The sequence below is a fragment of the Otolemur garnettii genome, unplaced genomic scaffold (assembly GCF_000181295.1).
Source record: "Otolemur garnettii isolate 467f Iridium unplaced genomic scaffold, OtoGar3 scaffold00011, whole genome shotgun sequence".
NCBI classification, from domain to species: domain Eukaryota; kingdom Metazoa; phylum Chordata; class Mammalia; order Primates; family Galagidae; genus Otolemur; species Otolemur garnettii.
In genome coordinates, this window is record NW_003852406.1 from 25,331,543 (window position 1) to 25,353,774 (window position 22,232).

The following is a 22,232-nucleotide window of genomic DNA, read 5'->3' on the forward strand; positions in this document are numbered from 1 at the left end:
ATGGCATAAAAAAAAAATATGAAGTTACTGAGTGAGGTGGTGCATGCCTGTAGTCCCTCCTGCATGAGGGCTGAGGTGGGAGAATCATGTGAGCCCAGTAGTTGGAGTCCAACCTGGGCAATGGAGTCCAACCTTGGCTCTTAAAAAAAGAAGATGAAGTACTTAGGGATAGATTTACAAAATATATACAAGATCTGTGCTCTGAAAACTAGAAAATAATTGCTGGAAGAAATTAAAGACTTAAGTAGAGATAACAGCTTCAGTGCCTGAAAGCCACAATATTACGAACATGACGTTCTCCCCAGTGCAATCCCAAGTAAAATCCCAACAGGCTTTTTTTGTAGAAATTCATAAGCTGATTCTAAAATGCATGTGAAAAAGCAAAGGAAATAGAATAGCCAAAAATGTTTGGATAAGAATAAAGTTAAAGGACCCTGCTGGATACTTTAACTGCTATAGTTAAAGGATACTGCCTGCTGTAGTATTGAGACACTGTGGTGGTGCTGGGGTAAAAGTAGATGTTACACGTCAACAGAACAATGCAAGAGTCCTGAAATAGATCCACACATATATGGTCCATTGATTTTTGTTGAAGACAGTCTTTTTTTTTTCTTTTATATTGTTTGGAATTCATTGAGGGTACAAAGAATTAGGTTACACTGATTGCATTTGTTAAAGTCCCTGAAAGTTGTGTCCCGCCCCTAAGAGGTGTGCCAGACTCTGCCCCCCTACACCCCCGTCATTCCCCTACTCCACTCCTTGTATTAGCTCATCTATGGCTGAAGATTGTCTTTTTAACAAAAGATGTGGGATAATTAAATGTCTACATGAGAAAGAAAATGAACCTTAACCATTATCTTACACCACTTGTGAAAACAGACCTAAATCCAAGAGCTAAAACTACAAAATTTCTACAAGAAAAGAAGAAAAAATTTTTCATAGTCCTGGGATAGGCAAGGACCTCTTAGGCTACAAAAAAGCACAAATCATAAAATTTAAAAATTGATTAAATTGGACTTCATCACAATTTAAAATTTCTACTTTTTGAAAGACATCAATAAAATGAAAAGGAAGGCCACATAACATATAAAAACTCTTACATCTCAATTATAAGGAAACCCAATAAAAAAATGATTAAAGAGTTGAGCAGACACTATATCAAAGAAGGTGTATGAGTGGGCACGTGGAAAGACGCTCAGCACCATTAATCACCAGAGAAGTGCAGCTTAAAACCACAATGTTATATACCCACTAGAATTACTAAATTAACAGACTTTACTTTACTTTAACAGACTTACTTTAACAGACTTTCAATACCAAATATCAACAGGGGTGCAGAACTGGAGCTCTCATGCTTGCTGATGGGAATGTGCTAATATGACCACTTTGGAAAACAATTTGGAGGTTTCTTATAAAGTTAACCATATAACCCAGTACTGTCACTTCGATATTTAATCAAGAGAAATGAAAGCACATGTCTACCTAAAAACTGGTACCCAGATATTCATGTAACTTATCACAGCCCCAAAGGAAAAACACCTTTTCATCAGTAAGTGGTGAATTGTGATATAACTATATATTCAGGGTATTTAAAAAAATAGCCTATTGAGACAACAACAGAAATGAACTCTCAAACGTGATGCTGAGCAAAAGTCAAACACAAGACAGTAATACTGTGTTACTACGTTTTTATGAATCGCAAAATAGGCAGAACTTACCTGTAGTGCCAAAGTAAGGTCGGTGGCTGCCTGGAACCAGGGGTGGTAGGAATTGACTACAAGGGAACTACTTGTACTATTGGAAATACTCTATATCTTGATTTTGGTGGTGATTGTTTAGCTATATATATTTGTCAAAACTCAACAAAAGGTACATTTAAATAGGTACGTTTTATTGTATACCAAGTATACCTCATAGTCAATTTTAAAAGCAAAATAATTTGAGTAGCATTAATATTTATAATAGAGAATGAATTGGTTTTGATAGGTCCAATTACTTTTCCAAATTAGATTATCACTGTGGTTTTGTTTTTTGTTTTTATAAGATAGGCTCCTCTCTGCTCTGTTGCCCAGCCTGGGGTACAGTGTATCTATCTTTGGTCTGTCTGTGACCAAATTTTTATTTATTTATTTTGTTTGTTTCTTGAGATAGAGTCTCACTCTGTCACCCTGGTTAGAGTACTGTGGTGTTATCATAGCTCACAGCAACCTCAAACTCTTGGGCTTGAGGCAATCCTTTTGCCTCACCCTCCTAAGTAGCTGGGACTACAGGTGCCCACCACAAGGCTCAGCTACTTTTTCTCCTTTTAGTAGAGATAAGGTCTCACTCTTGCTCAGGCTGGTCAGGCACTCCTCAGCTTAAGCATTCCACCACCTCAGCTTCCCACAGTACCAGCATTACAGGCAGGAGCCATTATGCCTGGCCTGACCCAATTTTTGTTCAAATCATATCTTTGTAATTATTTTAAGAACAACTTCAAGTGCCTACAAATGAGTTTACCTTCATCCTTTCTTCTGGAAAATAAGCAGCAATTTAAATCTTTATTCAAAAACAGATAGCCTTTTTCTTTTTCTTTTTCCTAGCACAAACTAGGAAATGCTTCCCCCACGTGAACATCTCCTAATGCAGTTGTTGAGAGTGAAAGGAAAGCTTTGCTGGTAGAATCAAAATGCCCCTGTGGCAGCTAGCCTCCTGCTATTTTCCTTTATGAAACTACTGAAATGAAAATCCTTTGCATGGCGCCTGAGCTGCTCGGGTGCCAGCCACAGACACCTGAGCTGGTGGGTTCGAATCCAGCCCGGGCCCACCAAACTACAATGACGGCTGCAACCAAAAAATAGCCAGGCATTGTGTCAGGCGCCTGTAGTCCCAGCTATTTGGGAGGCTGAGGCAAGAGAATCGCTTAAGCCCAGAAGTTGGAGGTTGCTGTAGCTGTGATGTCACAGCACTCTACCCAGGGTGACAGCTTGAGGCTGTGTCAAAATAAAAAGAAAGAAAGAAAATCCTTTGCAGTATAGGTAGGACGTGGTCCTGGACCTTCAGGTGCTTTGAGTCTAATAGAACAAAAGTAAAACACAAGAGGACAGTGAAGTGAGTAGAAGTGAAGTATGTTCAGGGAAGGGAAATGCTGAAGCATGTAGAGCAGTCAAGGAAGAAGCTGCACCTGGGCGGGCAAGACTGAAGCAAAGAGACGAGAAGGAGCATTGCATGCGCTGGGCAGAGTTACTCTTTATTAGGGAAGGCTGCGTGTTGAGAAGGAGCAAAGAAACCTGAATCGACATAAAGTAAATCAAGCATGGCCTGTAATTACCAGCCCAGGTAGTTCTGAGATGCATATACTGTTGAGTAAAAGACGCAAGTCAGAGGTGAAGCACGTTTAGGGATTCACTGATTCATCAAACTGGGGCTGAGCTTCAAACCCATACAAACATCTGCCTGCTAGATCTCATAGCTTATATTTCATCTGATCCAAAATTAGTATCATCTTCCCCAAATCTGTCAATCATTTGACACACATCCCAGACACTGTGCTAGAGATAGAGCAGAGATTAAGACAGACATGGTCACAATTATTAGAAATAGTACGTTTAAAACAACTGAAATTCACAGCACTGAGGAAGAAAAACAGAGCTTTATAGTGTGGAATGAGCACTTTCGAATAATAGATTTTTCTAGGTAAAGAGGAAGGATGTATCCGCAGCATGGGAAACAGCTGAACACGTGAAGGCCCACTGGTAAGAGGAACGTAGTGTCCAGGGGCCGGTAATGATGGAGCACAGAGAACAGGGCAGAGTGGTGAGAGGCAAACCAGTCCGTCAGATCCACGAGCCTTGCCTAGAAGGCATGAGGCAGGGAGGTCAGTGACCTCCAGGTCCTGGCTGGGGCAGCAGGTTGGTAGTGGTGCCTTGTACTCAACTGGGAAATACTGAGGCAGATGGGAAGTGCAAAGAGAGGGGAAGGAAGACAAAGAAAATGAAAGACTTGAGACATCCAAAGGGAAATGCCAAACCCACAGTTGAACACAGAGGTCTGGTGCTCAGAAGAATGATTCAGACTAGAGATCTGTATTTGCAATTGATGGCACATACCTGCTAATCGAAGCAAAGACATGAATAAAGTGCACAGGGAGTGGGAGTAGAAGAGGGCCTGGAATCAAGCCTTGAAGAGGTGTGTCACCATTGCTCTGCCACAGTCCCCAGTCTTGGTGAATGACATCACCGTGGCCTACCATGTTGCCTGACCACTTTTCTTTTCAATCAAGTAGTAAGTTTTACTGATTCCATGTGATATTAGTTCTTTCTGACCTGGGAAGACCATGTCTCCTATATTGTTGCCCTTTAGTATCTGGAGAGCAGGTGGGTCACCAAGCAAAGCAGCTATTTCAAGCTTTTAAAGTAACACTGGTCCCATGATGTGTGCCCACTTTGCGTAACTACCCACTTTGTGTGCCCACTTTCTGCTTTGCCAGAAATGAGTAGAATAGGTCAGCTCCCACCCTGAAACACTTAAGTGGAACCCAAGTCTTCATTTCTGAAACTGAACTTGTGAAGGTGTAAACCCTACCTGGATCAGGAATGTTCCTGATTTACCTCAGCTAGTAAGAGTGTGCAGGCTGTTCCACCTATTCAATGCCCCTGTTTTATCTGAGTCTAATTATCAGCATTTTGCATTATCACTAGAGGGAGTGTTTCTCTCAGTCTCACAATTGCAACATCATCTCCAAGCCAGTTAAATCCAGAGACATATCTCATTCTGACCAGGAAGTTTGCATGATGGCCAGGTGAGGTTTGGCCTGTCCTGGAGGCCCCCTGAGGAGTTAAGGACATTCAGCATTTACTGAGGTTAAAAGGTTCTCTTCTCTTCTCTACCTTATTTGTTCTAATCACTGTCCTGTTTCAGGGCATAAAAGAGGTTTAATTTCAAGTTCCACGTTTGGGCTTCCAACATGTCCATACAATGAACATCACAAATCCATAGCACAGGCCAAGAGAGAATTCAAACACGGTCGACCTTCACTGCTGAGACGAGGTCCAGGAACTTGATCCTGGCCAGTTTTTCTAGACTCTGTGTGTTTACATCTTCACATCTCCCCATCCCCCAAAACAATTCCACATACAAAATTTTAAATTTGTTTTTCCTTAATTCCGCTACAGTTAAGATTATGCAAGTTCATCCTTAAATTTTTTTAATTCTATAATGAGGATTGTTTTGTACACTGTCTTCACTTGTTTCTTTCCTTCAGATCCCAGCTCTCACTATGTGATAACCTTGAAAGCGTTTAACAACGTGGGTGAAGGCATCCCCCTGTACGAGAGTGCAGTGACCAGGCCTCACACAGGTAAGGTGTCCTGTCTGTCCCTGGTCTCCAGCTTTTGACAGCAGCTTGCAGAGAATATTGGCATGAGGCCTACCCCATCAGTGCCCTGGAGGGAAAGTGTGTGGCAATTTAGGGTCCAGACTTCCAGCGGGAAAATGGGCCCTCAGCATGGAAAGTTCTGTTAACTCCTGTTTTACTTTTTTGGAAGATACTGATCCTGTCATGTAAGCCGTCCTTTGTAGATGTGCACTCATGTTTCTAATGTATTAGGATATGGAAAGCATGATTGTGAAAGAATTATAAGTAATTTTCTATCTTTTGGGCAGGTGAGTTACATACAACTAAAATGAGTCAAAAAATGAAAAGACCTTCATATCTCCAGAGGAATTATATAGGTTATTGATTGTGGCAATAAATTGGTGACTACACCCTTTGCTTTATTAGTTACTGAATAGGTTGGGAAAGTATTTTTCTATGTGCCTTTCATAAACTTTATTTATACACATATAAAGAGTATAAGGTCAGAGGTACTACTAATTTGATCAATTATACATCTCTTACAAGAGAGAGCAAATGTTATTTTTTCTTTGAATTATCTACTTAAAATATCTCTAAAATAAAGTAATATATAGAATGTAAAATTTCTGTAACTGTATAAAGCATCTAATATGAATGAGAAAGTTTATTGAAGTAAATATAGAGGATGTCCATTAAGTTTGTGTGCAGTTTTAAATTTGTGTGCACGGGAACTTTATGGATGCCCTGTATTAGAGTTGTGAATTTTTTGAAAGGGTACTGAAAAACAAAAAATTTGTTTTCAAAAATGTTCCTTTTTGTTCATTTACAATTTTGTATCTGTATTACCTACTGTGTCTTCTAGGTACTTTGCATAATTGTACAGATTTGATAATACTCTTTTCTTTGTCCCCTTTTTAAGTTTAAGTTTCTACTGAAGACCAGCATTATTACTACACTCTGGTAGTTTTGTTGTATCTTCCACTCTGATGAGCTTAAAATGTATAAATTCTTTTAGGAATAGCTTTAGTATCAGAAAGGAAAAAATAAGGTTAAAAAGAGAATATTAAAATCCTACTACTTTCTTAAATCAGGCCGTAATACAAAAGAACTTCAAAAGTTCATGGAAAAAGAGAATTAAAAGATTTTATTTTTTCTTACATTTCTATCAAGTTCAAGACTTTTGTAAGCAATGATACCAGCCATTTAGTCCCCTAAAGAACAGAGGATCTTGGAAATTTTACCATGTCAATGTAATCTTTTTTACATTATTAACTAAAGAAAAATGGTTGCCTTTTAAGATAATAAAACAAGAGGTCAGTAGGAGCCAAATCAGGATTTTAAGGTAGTTGTCTAGTAATTTTCCATTAAAATTCTTCCAAAATTGCCCTTATTTGTTGAGAGGTATGAGCAGGAGCATTGTCATGGTGGAGAAAGACTCTCTGGTGAAGCTTTCCCAGCTGTTTTTCTGCTAAAGCTTTGGCTAATTTTCTCAAAACACTCTCATAATAAGCAGACGTTATTGTTCATTGGCCCTCCAGAAAGTCAGTGAGCAAAATGCCTTGAAGCATCCAAAAAAACACTGTGGCCGTGACCTTACTTGTGGCAGGTCTGCTTTTGCTTTGACTGGACTGTGCCTCCTCTTGGGAGCCACTGCTTTGGTTGTGCTTCATTGTCGGGATCATACTGGTAAAGCCATGTTTATCTCCTGTTAACAGTTCTTCAGAGAAATGCTTCAGGGTCTCAATCCCCCTTGCTTAAAATTCCATTGAAAGCTCTGCTCCTGTTTGCAGTTGATCTGGTCATAGTGGTTCCCACTGAGTGGAAGGTTTGCTCAACTTCATTTGTTGTGTGAGCTGAACCAGTTGAGGTGTCTATGGTGTTGACTGTAGTTTCTGCTGTTAATTCTTGGTCCTTTGCAGGGCACCACCAAGGTGAATTTTTACTTCACAAATTGATGTGGATGGTCTGCCCCTGCAGGCTACTCTGTTAGCATCATCTCAGCCCTTCCTAAAATGAGTTATCTATTTGTAAACTGCTGACTTCTTTATCTCCATGAATTTCTTATAAAACATCAGTGATTTTGCCATTTTTCTGCCTAAGCTCCACCGTAAATTTGATGTTTGTTTTTGCTTCAATTTTAGCAAAATTCATGTTGCTCTGACAGGGGATCTTTTCAAACTATTGCTTTATCCCTGTTTTATCGTTCTTAGTCCTCACTCTAGATCCTGTTCAAACATGTTATAACAAGTTTAGTGCACATTTATTTTGTGTGAAAAAAATTGAAAACCTTGCATTTTGACAATGTACCTTTTCTGTGAACTTTTTAAAAGAAAGTTGAAATTATTTTCTTTTGTGTGGCATACTTCTGTTGGCGAGAAGTATATAAGGAAATATTCCTAAGTCATGTACAATAGTGATCTTTTCCAAGAGTTGGTGCATATAAGAAAAATATTTCTCAATGAATTCTTCACCCAAAAGTGCATTTTCTATAACTAATTGCTATGTGTCCTGACAAATTTGAAACAAAGCTTTTGATTGTCATGTATGCTGTTCCTCCATTACTTTTAAGTCCTAATCATATAAGAAGTTACTCAAATGGAAGCTAGTTCTTTAGCTTGGTGGTTTTTCATAAACAGTGCCTGTGCCATGGCAGATTTTGAGTTATAGGAAGAACTAATCACCATAACGATATGAGAAAGCCCATTGTAGAACCTGAACTTAAACCCATCTGTGTATAGTTAGAAAACCTAACCAAGAGTTAGGAAACCCAACTGGATCCTGCTGGGTTGCCCTGGGCCTTGTGGCTTTTGTACTCATGCTGGCCCCTGTCTTGGCATGATAGAGAATGTGACTATTGCATATGGTACAGGACGGCACATGAGCATGGACTTTCCTTTCCATCAAATAAGTACTGTCCAGTACTCTGATTTCTGACGTTCATGAAGGCTCTGTCATTTGGACCCATGATGATCGTGACATTTCCTATAACTGAGGGGGAATTGATCCCTGAGTTGTTCTCTAATTGTGTAAAAGAAAGTAGCCCAGCATGGTGTTACTTTACTTTTTCTTGAGGAAGAGTAATGCTCTTAAGTTTCTTTTACTTTATTTGGGTGTGAATCATACTGCTTTCAGACCCAAGACATAGCAAGTCTGGACTTGGCTGCGTCTGGGTATCAGATACCCTTAGTACGAAGACCAGGCTGAGTTGCCATGGCTGACATTCAGGACTCTCAGGTTTGAGAGTAGGACCCTTACATGTCCGTGATATGCTCTCATAATGCCTGTCCCCCAAATTCAGCCGTATTTACTGAAATCTCAGCATGAGCTTTGTATTTCTTGTTTAGAAATTATATCCTTGGTTTTAATAGCAGTTTTCATCTCTTGGTGATCTTTTTTGAACAGGAGGTAGAATTTGTGAGTAATTTTAAGAAAATTTAAGCATGAATAGGTTAATAATCACTGGATTATCACATTTTAATATGCCTGTAGAATGTAGTAGAGAATATAATTAATTACTGCTTCCCTTACCATTTTCCTGCAAATTTTTCCTAAAAGAACACAAGTGGAAATACTCTTTTGAATGAATGGTGGTTATCTATTAACTTTGGATTCTCTTTCTTTTTCTCCATATCTCACCTTTCATTTCATTATATTACCCTGCATTTCCCTTTTCTTTTATTTTTGTTTATGTTAAAATGCCACTTCCTTTTTTTAATTACTTTTTACCCAGACACTTCTGAAGTTGATTTATTTGTTATTAATGCTCCATACACTCCAGTGCCAGATCCCACTCCCATGATGCCACCAGTGGGAGTTCAGGCTTCCATTCTGAGTCACGACACCATACGGATTACATGGGCGGACAACTCGCTGCCCAAACACCAGAAAATTACAGACTCCCGGTACTACACAGTCCGATGGAAAACCAACATCCCAGCAAACACCAAGTACAAGGTACTGATCCATTTGCTCTGGGTGAAAAAAATTAATCACTGATTTTTTTTAATCTTAAAATTCTCAATTCAAATTTTTTCAGAGTGCAAATGCAACAACTTTGAGTTATTTGGTGACTGGTCTAAAACCAAATACGCTCTATGAATTCTCTGTAATGGTGACCAAAGGTCGAAGGTCAAGCACCTGGAGTATGACAGCTCATGGGACCACCTTTGAATTAGGTATGTGTGTCAGAACCCCTGTCACATGGCATTTCTTCTCTTTGCAAGATGTGGAAGCCAGTGGAAGCCCTTGCTCATGCTGTGCCACATTCGGAGTCATGGGATTTCTCACACCTGCTTTTACCACCCAGGCAGGGGAGTACATGAATTAACATCCTATACAGAATGCAGGGAGCAGCTACTGTCAGCTGTTTGAACTGATGGATTGTGGGGGGTTTTGTCACCGAACAAGAATGTTAGCAAATAATAGGATACTATAACTCTAAGCATACCACATTATAGAAATCAATAGACAGACTTGAGTTTAATCCCAGGTCAACCAGCTACTGACTATGATCATGGGTAGGTCATCCTACCTCTCTAAATCTTGACTTCTTCCCATCTGTAAAAGCAGTATTATAATCTCTGTCTTTCCTACTTTGTAAGGTTATTATAAGGGTAAAATGAGGAACAGAGGGGAAGGACATGGGATGTTATAAACCGCAGATAAGATGTAAGGGATTATTGCCATTGATCCTGCTTACTGTAAATTGAGATAGAAAAGATAAAGCCACCTGCCCTTGAGCAAGCCTCGGCCAATGCCATATTTGCTGGAACCGGAACACTTTGCCAGGTGACCCCAGAGCTCCCTCTGTAGCTTTCATGCAAACCAATTAATGACTGAAATCTTTGTTAAGTGTACATGAGAGAAAAAATAAGCAAATTAAAGACAGCATGCTGTCTGAGTTTGAGAAGCTGTTTGCTTTTTGCTCACTTTCAGGCCTACCCTTCTTCTGGCCCCGGGCTTTCCTAGTGTGGACATACGTGTATCCATTAGGAATCTCTGTCTGTTTTGGCCTCCTACTGCTTTCTTTCCTGTATATGTGGATTAAATTCTCCACAAATGGGACTTGGCCCTAATGTCTTTTTGTCTTGTGTACCATTGGTTGGGCTTCCTATAGAGAAAAGGGTTGGATTTGGAGAGTTAGAAATAAAGATCAGAAGTTTAAACAGACCTTTAGTTTGCTTTCTTTGGTAACCATTTTAGGAATGTTTTTAATTCCAACCCATTAGCTAACAAATGAGATTGTGTTTTCCCTGAGGATGTTTGTGTTTCTCCAGACTTCCTCTCATTTTATACTATGACAATTCCAGTATTTTAGGAAGAGAAGAGAACATTTTAGGATGTACTTAATTGGCTCATTTTCCTACTAGTACATTAAAACTTTTTATCTGTGACATAGAAAAACAGAAATGCACTATAATTTTTATTTTACTTTTTCTGTTGCATAAACAGCTTTACTTTAGAGCTATAACCTCAATAATTGGCTGTATGCTTTCAGTGTAAACTTATAATGAATATATGTATTTCTCACTGCCCCCCCCCATAGGTCAGTGGTTAGTGTGCCTGCAGGTTGGAGCTTCACCTAGGCCTGATTTAAAAAAAGAAAGAAAGAAAAGAAAATACATATTTGTCTCCAGGCATGGTGGCTCATACCTATGGTCCTAGCACTTTAAAAGGCTGAGATAGGTAGGAAGATTGCTTGAAGCCGGGAGTTTTAAGACCAGCCTGAGGAGCATAATGAGAACTTGTCTCTCCGAAAAATAAAAAAAAAAAAAAAATAGCTGGATGTGGTGGTGCACTCCTATAGTTCTAGCAACTCAGGAAGCAAGGCAGGAGATCACTTGAGCCCAGGGCATTGAGGTTGCCACAGCTATGATAATACCATTGCCTCTAGCCTGGGCAACAGAATGAGACCCTATCCCTGTTTCAAAAAAAAAAAACCAGGACAGTGCCTGTGGCTCAAAGGAGTAGGGCTCCGGCCCTATATGCCAGAGGTGGCGGGTTCAAACCCAGCCCTGGCCAAAAAGTGCAAAAAAAAAAAACAAGAAGAAAGAAAGAATATATCAATTTATAAATCATGTATTCAAGGAAATAGGGCTTTAAAAATCATCCTTGCTTTGAAGAGCCAACTATACATTAGAGAGAATACTATTTTATACTTAAAAATATTCTAACAAAAAATAATTCAGGGAAGAGAAAGTCATTTTGGGCAAATTACACAACTTCTCGCATTTTTGTTGTCCTGATCTATTAAGGAGGGCTAATGGCAGTGACCTTTCAAGGTTGCCATAAATATTAAGTGAGATACAGTTTGCACATTTTTAGGTACTTGGTACAAATGTCATTTGATTTCCCTACCTGCCTATCCTGTCCCTGACTCCCCCAGATGCCAGTTCGGTATCCTCATAGCATGGTTATTTTCCCTGTGGTACTTTGCATATTCTTCTTTTTGTTAGAACTGATTATAGACAGACTATGATTTCTTTGAAGCCAAGAGGCTTCATCATTTTTGTTTTGTGCCCTTTATTGTGTCTCACATGTGGAAATGGTTGAGAAAATGGTGCATTAAATTGAAATGGACAGAAATTATGAAAGTATTGTTATTTTGTAGTTCCTACTTCTCCACCCAAGGACGTGACAGTTGTGAGTAAAGAAGGAAAGCCCAGGACCATAATTGTGAATTGGCAGCCTCCCTCAGAAGCCAACGGCAAAATTACAGGTAAGATTAATCCAGGTATGCTTTGCCTGTGCAGTGCTCCTGCCTGCAGTGGCAAGGTGTTCCAGGCAGAGGTGTTCCAGAAGTGCTCTGTTGTCCGGAGAAGTAGGACTCTGAGGCTGGCTTGGTCATTATATAGGGTGGTGTGAGTCATCATGGTCCTTGAAATTGGAGCAAGGCTGTGCTGTTTGCCCGTAGTGGCATAAAAATGAGTCACCAGTTGATTCTGAGTACAAATCTGATAGGGAATGGAAGATAACAGACAGCTATTGGCTATAGTGGGACTTTTAATGGATGTATTTATTTTTCTCAAGAGAGCTATTCTTTGCCTCTGCCTAGATGACTGGCTTTGGAGTTATATACTGCTTGCCTCATTCTACAGGTTGACACCCAACATAGGTTCCAGCTTTTTATCCCAAAGCCCATTAGGCATTTAATTCCTTTTTCCCTCAAGGCCTGCTACTTCAGGTACCTGTGCTCGTACAATTAGAGATGAAAGTTTGAATTGGCCTAGGCCTTTGAAGGACCTGGAATTTTCCCTTAGACTATCAGAGAAGAACCCTCCACAGAAGAGGGGATACTAGGCCTTCCTCAGCCTGTTTATCAAGGAGGGACCCTGATGAGATTTAGTGCCACATGTTCCCTTTGGAGCTGCTGCTCCGTGTAGGTGTGTGCTGAAGAACCGGATTTTGCTTTCTAAAGTTCCTTTGTACGAATAAGAAAACAAAACATATTTCTTAGCACTGTCCTGCTTCTAGCTTTCAGTAGGAATCCCTTCCCATAAATACTGGTCTTTATGTCATTTTTTAGGTTTTGATTTTGCCTCTTCTGTAAAAGAATGAAACTTGACTTGACTTTGACTTGACTTTATATGTTGAAACCAGTAACAACACAGTGTGGGTTTTTCACTCCTGGACAGGTAGGCCTGTGGTTGTGACACTTCCTGCTTCAATGTGGTGATTGACTGCCCCCTGGTGGCAGTATCGAGTGACAGTTCACTGTGGCTCTGCCTGTGTACCAGGGGTTATTCTCCTGGGAGGTCATCCCCTGGAGAGCTGAAACAGTATATCAGGCCATGATTGGTTTTCAAAACTGTATTATTTTCATTGTAGATGCTTGAGGGTGCATTATCTAAATATTTTGGTGAAACATGCATATGAGGTGATAGGCATTTATTAACTTACTACAGAAGGAGAAGCTGCAATGAGGTTTCTTTTCCCTTTAACTCCCTTGGATAGGTTACATCATATATTACAGCACGGATGTGAATGCAGAGATACATGACTGGGTTATTGAGCCTGTTGTGGGGAACAGGCTGACTCACCAGATACAAGAGCTAACACTTGACACACCGTACTACTTCAAAATCCAAGCCCGGAACTCCAAGGGCATGGGGCCCATGTCTGAAGCCGTCCAATTCAGAACACCTAAAGGTAATGCTCCCCAAACTGAGGGCTTTACTGTGTGTCCCTTTAGTGGAGCTGTGCTTACACATACCAGCATGTAGAGTCTGTGGATGATACAAGAAATCCTAATGCTGAGCTTGTGAGCCACAGTGTGAAGAAATCAGCACTTCTTAGGTTCCTGGCCTAACTATGTCACATACAAGAACTCTTGCTATGGGCTGTTTGGGGCAGGTGCAACTGTAGGAATCTACAAGTTTTTACCAGTCAGACCAGATGTGATTCTTTCAGTTCCCATACAGAGAGATAGGGTGGTGTTGTGATGGATGTTTCTCTTTCAGTGCGTGCAGGCTCTTAACCTGAAAGGCTTATGAGGATCCTTATGGCGAGAAAGGAACTCAAAGGGGTCTTTTACTAAAACTCTAGATAAGGAAATGAAGATAAGCATTGACCCACGTGAGCTTAGGCTAATAAAATTCATCTGGGGACTGAGTCTAAGGAAATACAGAAACCCTATATGAACTTATTTTCTATTAGCACTAAAAATAAGACTCTCTTTGGAAATTTGTTGGGGGGGGATGGGGTTATTTTTTTTTTCCCTTTAAAAGTTCTGCCTGTCCCATCTTCAAAGCTTGTGATCCTTGCTCTTGTTTTTTCTTCCCCTGTGCTTGGCCTGTTAGCGGACTCCTCTGATAAAATGCCTAATGATCAAGGTAAATGAGTAGATGGCCTCTCTTTCCTTTCCTCTCCTTTGTGCCCTATTAGTCTTTTGGTTTTGTTTCTTTTCTTTTTTTTTCCTGAAAATTAGTGCCATGTGTAAAAACCCACATATTTATTGGCCAAAGTGGAGTTGAGTCCATATTTGTAGCACGTGTGGTATCTGAAAAGCTGGGAGATTTACTTAGGAGCTAAATAGGCAGAGGGAAACTGAGTCCTAAGCTGCAGGAGATTGGCTTTACGTGGGGTGAGATTATCCTTTGTTCTAGGATACTGAAGTTCTGTAACAACAATAGGCCTTTGAGTCATAAGACTAAACATACCAATTTTTCATATTCATAGCATCTAGAATTTTGTTAGTGTCTCTAAATGAAAAGTTGCAGTCAAATTCAGTGAATATCCTATTTTCCTCTTCCAACAAAGAACCGACAAATTTGCCCCACTAAATCATGTAATTATCTGTGACCAAATTGGTTCTTTGTTTATTCTTTTACCATAAACTTAATTCAGAAATATTTTTCCATCATTCCTTAAATATATCTGATCTTTTTAAAAGGGGGTAGAAACTATTTAAAATGACAGCTAGGGAAACATGGGCCTTTATGTCACCGTTCTTGAAATCACCTGTCAGCAGTCTTTTCACTGTAACAGCCATGGGGGGAGGAGTAGTGGGGCTTGTGATTTTCCTCTCTGGGGAGTCAGCTAACATGCTATCTGTTTTCCATACTGAGAAAGAACATAAAAGTAAATTTAATAATTTTTCCCATGGCTTAAGAGTAATTATTGGAAGTACAAGGTCTTAGATCTTGGGTTAATGGCAAGGAAGAATCAAAATCTGAGATACCAAGTTTTTCAGAACACTTTGGAAATGTGTTTGCATTCAGTGAGTTCACTGGAGAAACTGCAAACATACTTGGTTATGTGCATGGAAGTGTGAGAACATAAAAATACCATAACATATATACACAGAAAGAAATATGCTTATTGTTTTCATGCTTTATTTGATAGTCAGAGTACAATTCTTAGCTGCACCATACCTCTGGTATTTAAAATTCTTTACCCATTGGTGTTTTGGGTGCCAGAGTCATCCTTGAAATTTCTTATTCATAGTTTAAATTTAAAAGAAAAATATTGGGAAATACAGGGAAAAAACCAACCAGTCAATTGACGAAGTATTACATCATTATTTTCACAGTATGATGCTCTGGACAGTCTGGCTTAGATGTAGCCTACCCGACAGTTCAGTGTACTTGTGCAGAGCCTAACAAGTGCTAAGCATCCCCAGCAGATGGACTTTGCAAAAAGCATATGAAAACCAGCAACAATCTTGACAGATAGTGTGTGTAAGGGGTACAGTGATAAGTGTGGATTATGGCAGAGGGGACAGGGTCTGTGAGTAAATTCTAGAATGTGCTCTTTTAGATGTCTAAGAATTTCTGTCACTCTCTTTGAGGGGCAGGGTTCAGGTTCTGAAAACAGCAAACATTGTTTTAATCTCTAGCTTTATTCGGGTAAATGAACTGCATACCAAAAAATTCAGATTTTATTTTCTTGCATTTCCTCCAAGTTTGATAATTTATAGAAACACTTGACATTAGCCATAATGTTTTGCAGAAACACATCTAGCTTATGCATTTCTAGTCAAGGTTTATTTGTAGAAATAACTCATTTATGTTTTCTGAAGCTTCATGCTCTCTACTGTGTAAAGGGAAAGATGATATTCTTCCCTAAAGATTTATTATGCTTGTAAAAGCAGTGGTTAATATTTATTGAACACTTACTGTTCTCAAAATATTTTATAGTATTATTAAATTTCTGTTTAATCCTCAGCGACAGCTTTGTGAAGTAGATACTATCATTATCCCTGTCTTACAATGAGGAAACTGGCCCAAAATGAATAGTTAAGTAACCGGAGTCAAACAGTTATATATGATGGAGCCAGGATTCAGGTGTAGATAGTCTATTAAGCACTGTGCTAGCTAACTACAAAGAGAACCACTTCCTTTACTATTCCTTATACCTCTTTTCAGGAGAGGAATAGCACTGCTTTAGGGTACAAACCTTGGATTGATACCTTTGCATTATTGGGAAAGGGCTCCTTGTATTTGCTTTACCCAAGCAACTTTTCCTATAAATATGAAGACCAAAGTTCAAGACCAAGATAAAGAGTTTTGAAAAAACAGATAGTTGAGCTTTCAGTCCCAAGCCTGAGGTCAGCAGCCTCACTTAATATGTTCCATGGTGAAGGCTTAGGAGACTGTCCTTTATGAGCAAATGCAGGGAAGACTGACTTTTCTGTCTTTGGATGTTTAGGCGACTGAGCAGTAACTGAGAACCCAATTTAAACTTCTGTTTGCCTTCTTGCTCCCGCTAGGGGTAACTTTTTTTTTTTTGCAGTTTTTGGCCAGGGCCGGGTTTGAACCCACCACTTCCCGTATATGGGGCCAGCGCCCTACTCCTTGAGCCATAGGTGTTGCCCTAGGGGTAACTTTATATTTGGTAGGGCAACTCTATAATTTGAGAAAAAAATCCAAGCAATAATGACACCTGCTAGGCCAAACTAACACAGCAGGACCCCTGAAAAGAGTTCAGTTCTTTAATGTAGGCATTAACCTCATTAGCTCATTGGTTATTTTTCCTAAAGAAGCTCATTGCCATCATCTTCTGGGCAGTCCTTTGGGAACTGTTTCCTGGGCTAAAGAAATGGGTGTGTTTCCCACCTTCTGAACAATAGAGTGACAGTCTGGTCCCAGCTGTGGAGCAGGGATGTCAGCCTTTCAGATGCCTCATTGCCTAGAAAGCTCTGCCTTAGTCGCTTTGCACACATAGATATCGTTTCCTGTGATTCGTGTGCTGCTTCATTTGTCATGGACAGAATAGACTAAAAATGCTTTTTGTGGAAGACACTCACTGGCTGTGAAGTAGACTATGACACCAGTGTGTTGGGCTATTATTGACATTATTTCTTCTCCTTCAGCCTCGGGGTCTGCAGGAAAAGGAAGCCGGCTACCAGACCTAGGACCTGACTACAAACCGCCAATGAGTGGTAAAGCCCTTCCTATAGCAGTTTTCCTTAAAATCTTAAAATGCCTTGTGTAGCTTGTGTGTGGTGGGTAGTAGTATGTTAACCTATTTCCTTTTATTTAACTAGATCTAATTCTAGGTGTTTTCTGGAAAATGTTTCCTGAATTACTATAAGCTTGTTTGTTATAGGGCCCATAAATAAAATTGTTTTCCCACATATCCAACTTAAGATTAATTCCTAAACAAATGGTTCTTTCTGTTGCCTAATGCCTCTAGAAAAGAGTTAGATTTTTGCTTTCAGAAGTCCGGGCATCAGTAGCTCACATGTATAGTCCCAGCAACTCAGGAGGCTGAGGCAGGAGGATCACTGGAGCCCAGGAGTTTGAAGTTGCTGTGAGCTATGATGACATCACTACACTGTATTCTGGGCAACAGAACAAGACCCTTTCTCAAAAAAAGAGAAAAGAAAGAATTGTTTCTTATAAAAACCCTCTGGAGGGATTAGCCATCACCCAGAATAAGCCAAAGAAGTACTTCAGAAACTCTAATACTAATACTTACTGCAGTGCTTTTAGTTTGAGAATTCTAGAAAATTCTTCTTCTTACTCTCCAAGCTCTCCCAAGAGCTGGTGCCTTCTAATTTTATGGTGATACCTCCTGTTCTACAGATTTTCACTGCTTGTAATCACTTTCACATGTTAAATCAAATATGATTTTTATAACACTGTGCAGCAGAGGGGTTAAGATCATTATTCCCAACTACTATATAAGAAACTCAGTGGAGAAATAATATTACTGGGGCCGCTACTAATTATGGCAGTCCTGAGACCAACATCAGGAATTCTGACTTCTGATTGTACTCTTTCCATTGTCACATACAGCTTAAAAAGGAAGGGGGGCCTATACTAGATAGGGGAATTCAGAGTGGCAGAATGCTCACAGAAGTATTGATTAGAAACGATTCCTGTCTCCGCAGATGGTAGAGAAAGGCCTGTCTTCTAGTGTCTCATAGTCTCATTGTGGGAATATAAGGAAGCTGCCAAAGAACTCTCCTTTATGCCTCTCCTGGACTCCTACAGAAGCTTCCTAACCCTTCTTCTCTGACTTCATATCTGTTAATCTCTAGCTGTCTATTTAAGTTTTTTTTTTTTTTTAAAATGGCACTGCCCAAACTTCAGTGAAATCTGCCTAATCTTAGAAGAACCAGACAAGCTTGCAACCTGCAGGGAATTTTTGTGCTCTTAGTTCTAGGTCTTTGTTAACAACTTTCTCTTCTCTGTATATGTTACATTTAGGTAATATGTGTGTTGTCTACAGTGTAATATTTAAGGCTGTGAGAAAAGTAATTCTTTGTCTTTTTTTTCCATTTATGTATTCATTCATATATGCATATTTTTAAAAGTTCAGGCTCTATGGGACAGGCTATGGCAGTAAGAGGCACGGGCAACAAACTGCTTGATAGAGAAAAGAGAAAGCTTCACACAGGAAGTGATGTCTAAGCTAGGCCTTAAAGGCTGCACAGAAGACTGCTAAGTGTCAAGGAAGGAGCTAGACATGCCAGGAAGCAAGTGCAGAAGCATAGCAATATACAGCCCAGCCTCTCCTGGGGTTACTTCACCTAGAGACAGAGTAGAGTGAGTTGAAAAGGTGAGTTTGAACCAGCCTGTCAAAAACTCAAATACCAGTGCTGAGAAATTTGAGCCTCACCCTGTAGATAGCGCATGTCAAGCATCTGACACTGCCGGCACACTGTGACTTCCATTTGTCGATTCTCCATTTTTCCTCTCCATAATAGTCAAGGATGAGTTGGAGGCTGAGTATGAAGTCAGAGAAGAAAGGTTAGGAAGCTTCTGTAGGAGTCCAGGAGAGGCATAAAGGAGAGTTCTTTGGCAGCTTATTTTTGCCGTATCTTGGGGGTCAAATAGGTGGAAGAGAATCCGCCATTGTTGAACGCAAGGAGGAACCATTGCCTCCCACGCCCCAACTCCCAGCCTCTGCTTTGCGGTACCTGCCCCACAAAGTGCTGACCCGGGTATGGTTCAGCCCTACTGTTAATAACAGCATTCTGTAAAGCCCTACTCTAACATGAGTAATAGGGTCAGTTTTATTGACCCTGGTACCACAGTCCTTCTCAAATACAAAGATGTTATCTTACTGAAGGTCACTATGTAGTTTAAGTTATCTGTCGTCTTACCTTTTCTCATAAATGGAGGATAAAAATGATTGAACCAAATGTAGTAGAATAAGCTCTTAAGCCCTTCTAAATCAGCCCCAGATTTAGCACTAGGCTCAGATGTAACCTATAAAATCATGGAATCCAAATTGGAAGGTTAGCTAATCCAGTGTTGTGGAAGGGATTCTCACAACGAGTATAAGTTTGGATTAGATCATAAATTTGTAAGCCAGGTTATGTATGAGAAACACTTCAGGAGATTTTTTTAAAAACCCAGATTCACAGGCCCACAGGCCATACCTTCTCAGTAGGAATTTCTTCCCCAATGTCCCACACTGGTAGGATGGCCCGTCTTAATTACTTCTAATGACTAAAGACTCATTGCTTGACAGTACATATTGTACAGCTCTAATTGTCACAAAGATGAGTGAGAGAGTAACTACAAGGAAAGACACCAAATATCCATGGTGGTTAGTTCGAGCTGTGTGGCGAGTTTTGCCACATTTTATAATAGGAGCATGTGAAACTGAAATGATGAGACAGGAAGCAAAGAAATGTTTTGAGAAATGGGAAAGAGCAGGACTTAGAGCTAGATTACAAGAGGCCTGGATTAAAAGTCTGGGCTTCATCGTTTAAACAGGGAGAAGTGATGGCAATGAAAGGAGAAGAAAATCTGAATTTCCTCAGGGCCCTGAATGATCTGGCCTTTGTACACCTCTCCAGGCTCATCTCTTTTTTTCTCATTTTTCTCCTTATAACCTGCATCTCTCATACTTAAGTAACACTGGCTGCCTTCCCCTTCCTAGAGAAGGGTTGTTTCTGCCTTATGTCCTTCCCTGGGCTATCCCCAGCCCCCGGCATGTTCCTCCCTCAGGTCCTTACATGATGGGATCTTTCCTACCATTCAAATCTCAGATCAAATGCCATCTCTCCAGAGAAGCTTTTTCTACCCAATCTAAATTAGCCACACAGTCACTGGATATCGTAGTGACTCAGTAACACTCATTATTAACTACTAATTTGTTACTCCGTTGTTGTTTGCCCCACCCCCACACTCACATCTGTGCTACTCACCTTTGCGTCCTTAGTAGCTGGAGCAACGACGGGCACATAGCAAACCTCACTAAGTGTTTGTCAGAGGAGTGCGTGTGTACTCACCTTCATTTTTCTTGAAACCAAGAGAATTAATTCTGCATAAGTTGAGTATTGTGATAACAGGGGACATTTTATTTTTCAAGCAGTTTTTTGTAATCTTAGACCTCTGCGTGCTTTGAAAAACTTTCGACTTGTATGAATGTACATTTTACATAGTTTTGAAAGCCAGAAAACCAAATGATTTACAACTGATGTTTTACAAGGTGAATTTATATATCACATAAGACACCAGAAGGGCAAGACCTTTTATTTGTCCAAGTGTTTCTGAACCTTTGAAGCTCTTGAATCTCTGCTGCAATTTGAGAAGCTTTTATTGAACACGTCTTCCAGCAGGGCTCTGTGCTGAGCCCTGTGCACAGGGCAGACTCCATTCTGCAGGCGCTCATGATGCAGAGAAGGGGGCTGTGTGCACGCAGGACTTTACACAAGGCACCGTGATGGTGTTGGAAAGAAGTTCTCGTGAACCATCGTGGAGTGGTTCTCCAGCCTGGGCATGTGCGTTTCTAAATTCTCTAACACAAACAGATGTACCGTTTTCCCCTCTGCAGGCAGCAATAGTCCTCATGGCAGTCCCACCTCTCCCCTGGACAGTAACATGCTGCTGGTCATCATCGTTTCTGTTGGCGTCATCACCATCGTGGTGGTCGTGATCATTGCTGTGCTTTGCACCCGGCGTACCACTTCTCACCAAAAAAAGTAAGGACCCCAAATGCAGCTCATAGATTTTTGGTATCTTCTTTTGCTTCCATGTGACTTCTGTATTTAGAGTGGTACACTGAGTTAGGACAAAAAATACATGAAAGGCGCTGTTGAATATTTTAAAAGAAAATGGGAAACAGTCCCTCTTATAAATGTGTATCAGTCAACATCCTGGCAGGAAAGAGGTGGCACACTTAAAAAGCTTCCAGAAGGGACTGTTTACAAAGTCATGGGTGGGGTTGGAGGAAAGTAGGCAGGGATGCTCAAAGGCTAGGAGCAGTGACACGTCACTTTTGCCCTTAGGTCTGAAGCAGCAACAGGAGAAGGCTGTTTTCAGGGATCTGAAGCAGTAGGCAAGGGCTTCCTGTCAGGAATGTGGTAGGCACTAGAGGCACGAAGCCATTGCCACATCCCGCCCAGTGGGAAGGAGAGGGGAAAACTTCTCCCACCCTGCAGTCTCTTGCCAGTCCCTGCTGTTGTCCAAACCCAGCTCAGAGTTACAGAGCCACATAGAGAACAGATACAGAGAGGAGAGTGGAAACCACCCAGCATTACTGGTCACCTCTTTGGAGCGCTGTTTATACACATACCCAGTAAACCAGACATGCAGGAGTCTGTGGGCTCTTACAGGCAGAGCCATGGCACGGGTGCCCATCAAGGTGGACGGAGACCATAGACGTCTTATTCTAGGTCTCAGTTTAATAATATTTTAATAGGAGTGCTACCAAGTATAGGGGTGGAGGGGGCAGGGATTGCTTTAATGAACAGGAAGGATCTTTGATAAGATCTTTCATCAGTTTCACAGAGCAGTCAAATAGCCCAGAATTCCTCTGGATTTGAGGCTCGCTCAAGTCCCTTAAGCAGATAGCAAGGGGCTTCAGTTATATAGGACTTAATAAGAGATACTTCTGAACTTGAGACACTCCTTGGCCCTAGGTCACATTCAACTCATACATCTGGCCAGTAGGACAAATAGAAAGAGATTCTTAAGTTAACCCCTAATAACAAAAA

The 22,232-nt window shown here is 40.4% G+C and overlaps 1 protein-coding gene across 1 annotated transcript in view; it reads left to right on the top strand.

Annotated features, from left to right (window-relative positions):
- The window catches only part of NEO1 (neogenin 1), a 158,705-nt gene that overhangs the window by 120,492 nt on the left and 15,981 nt on the right, over positions 1 to 22,232 (top strand). The window contains exons 16-22 of the mRNA XM_023510038.1: positions 5,243 to 5,338; positions 9,114 to 9,289; positions 9,372 to 9,510; positions 11,946 to 12,053; positions 13,289 to 13,483; positions 17,148 to 17,216; positions 21,071 to 21,218. Of these exons, the coding sequence (XP_023365806.1) occupies positions 5,243 to 5,338; positions 9,114 to 9,289; positions 9,372 to 9,510; positions 11,946 to 12,053; positions 13,289 to 13,483; positions 17,148 to 17,216; positions 21,071 to 21,218 (931 nt within the window). The remainder of the gene's footprint in view (positions 1 to 5,242; positions 5,339 to 9,113; positions 9,290 to 9,371; positions 9,511 to 11,945; positions 12,054 to 13,288; positions 13,484 to 17,147; positions 17,217 to 21,070; positions 21,219 to 22,232) is intronic.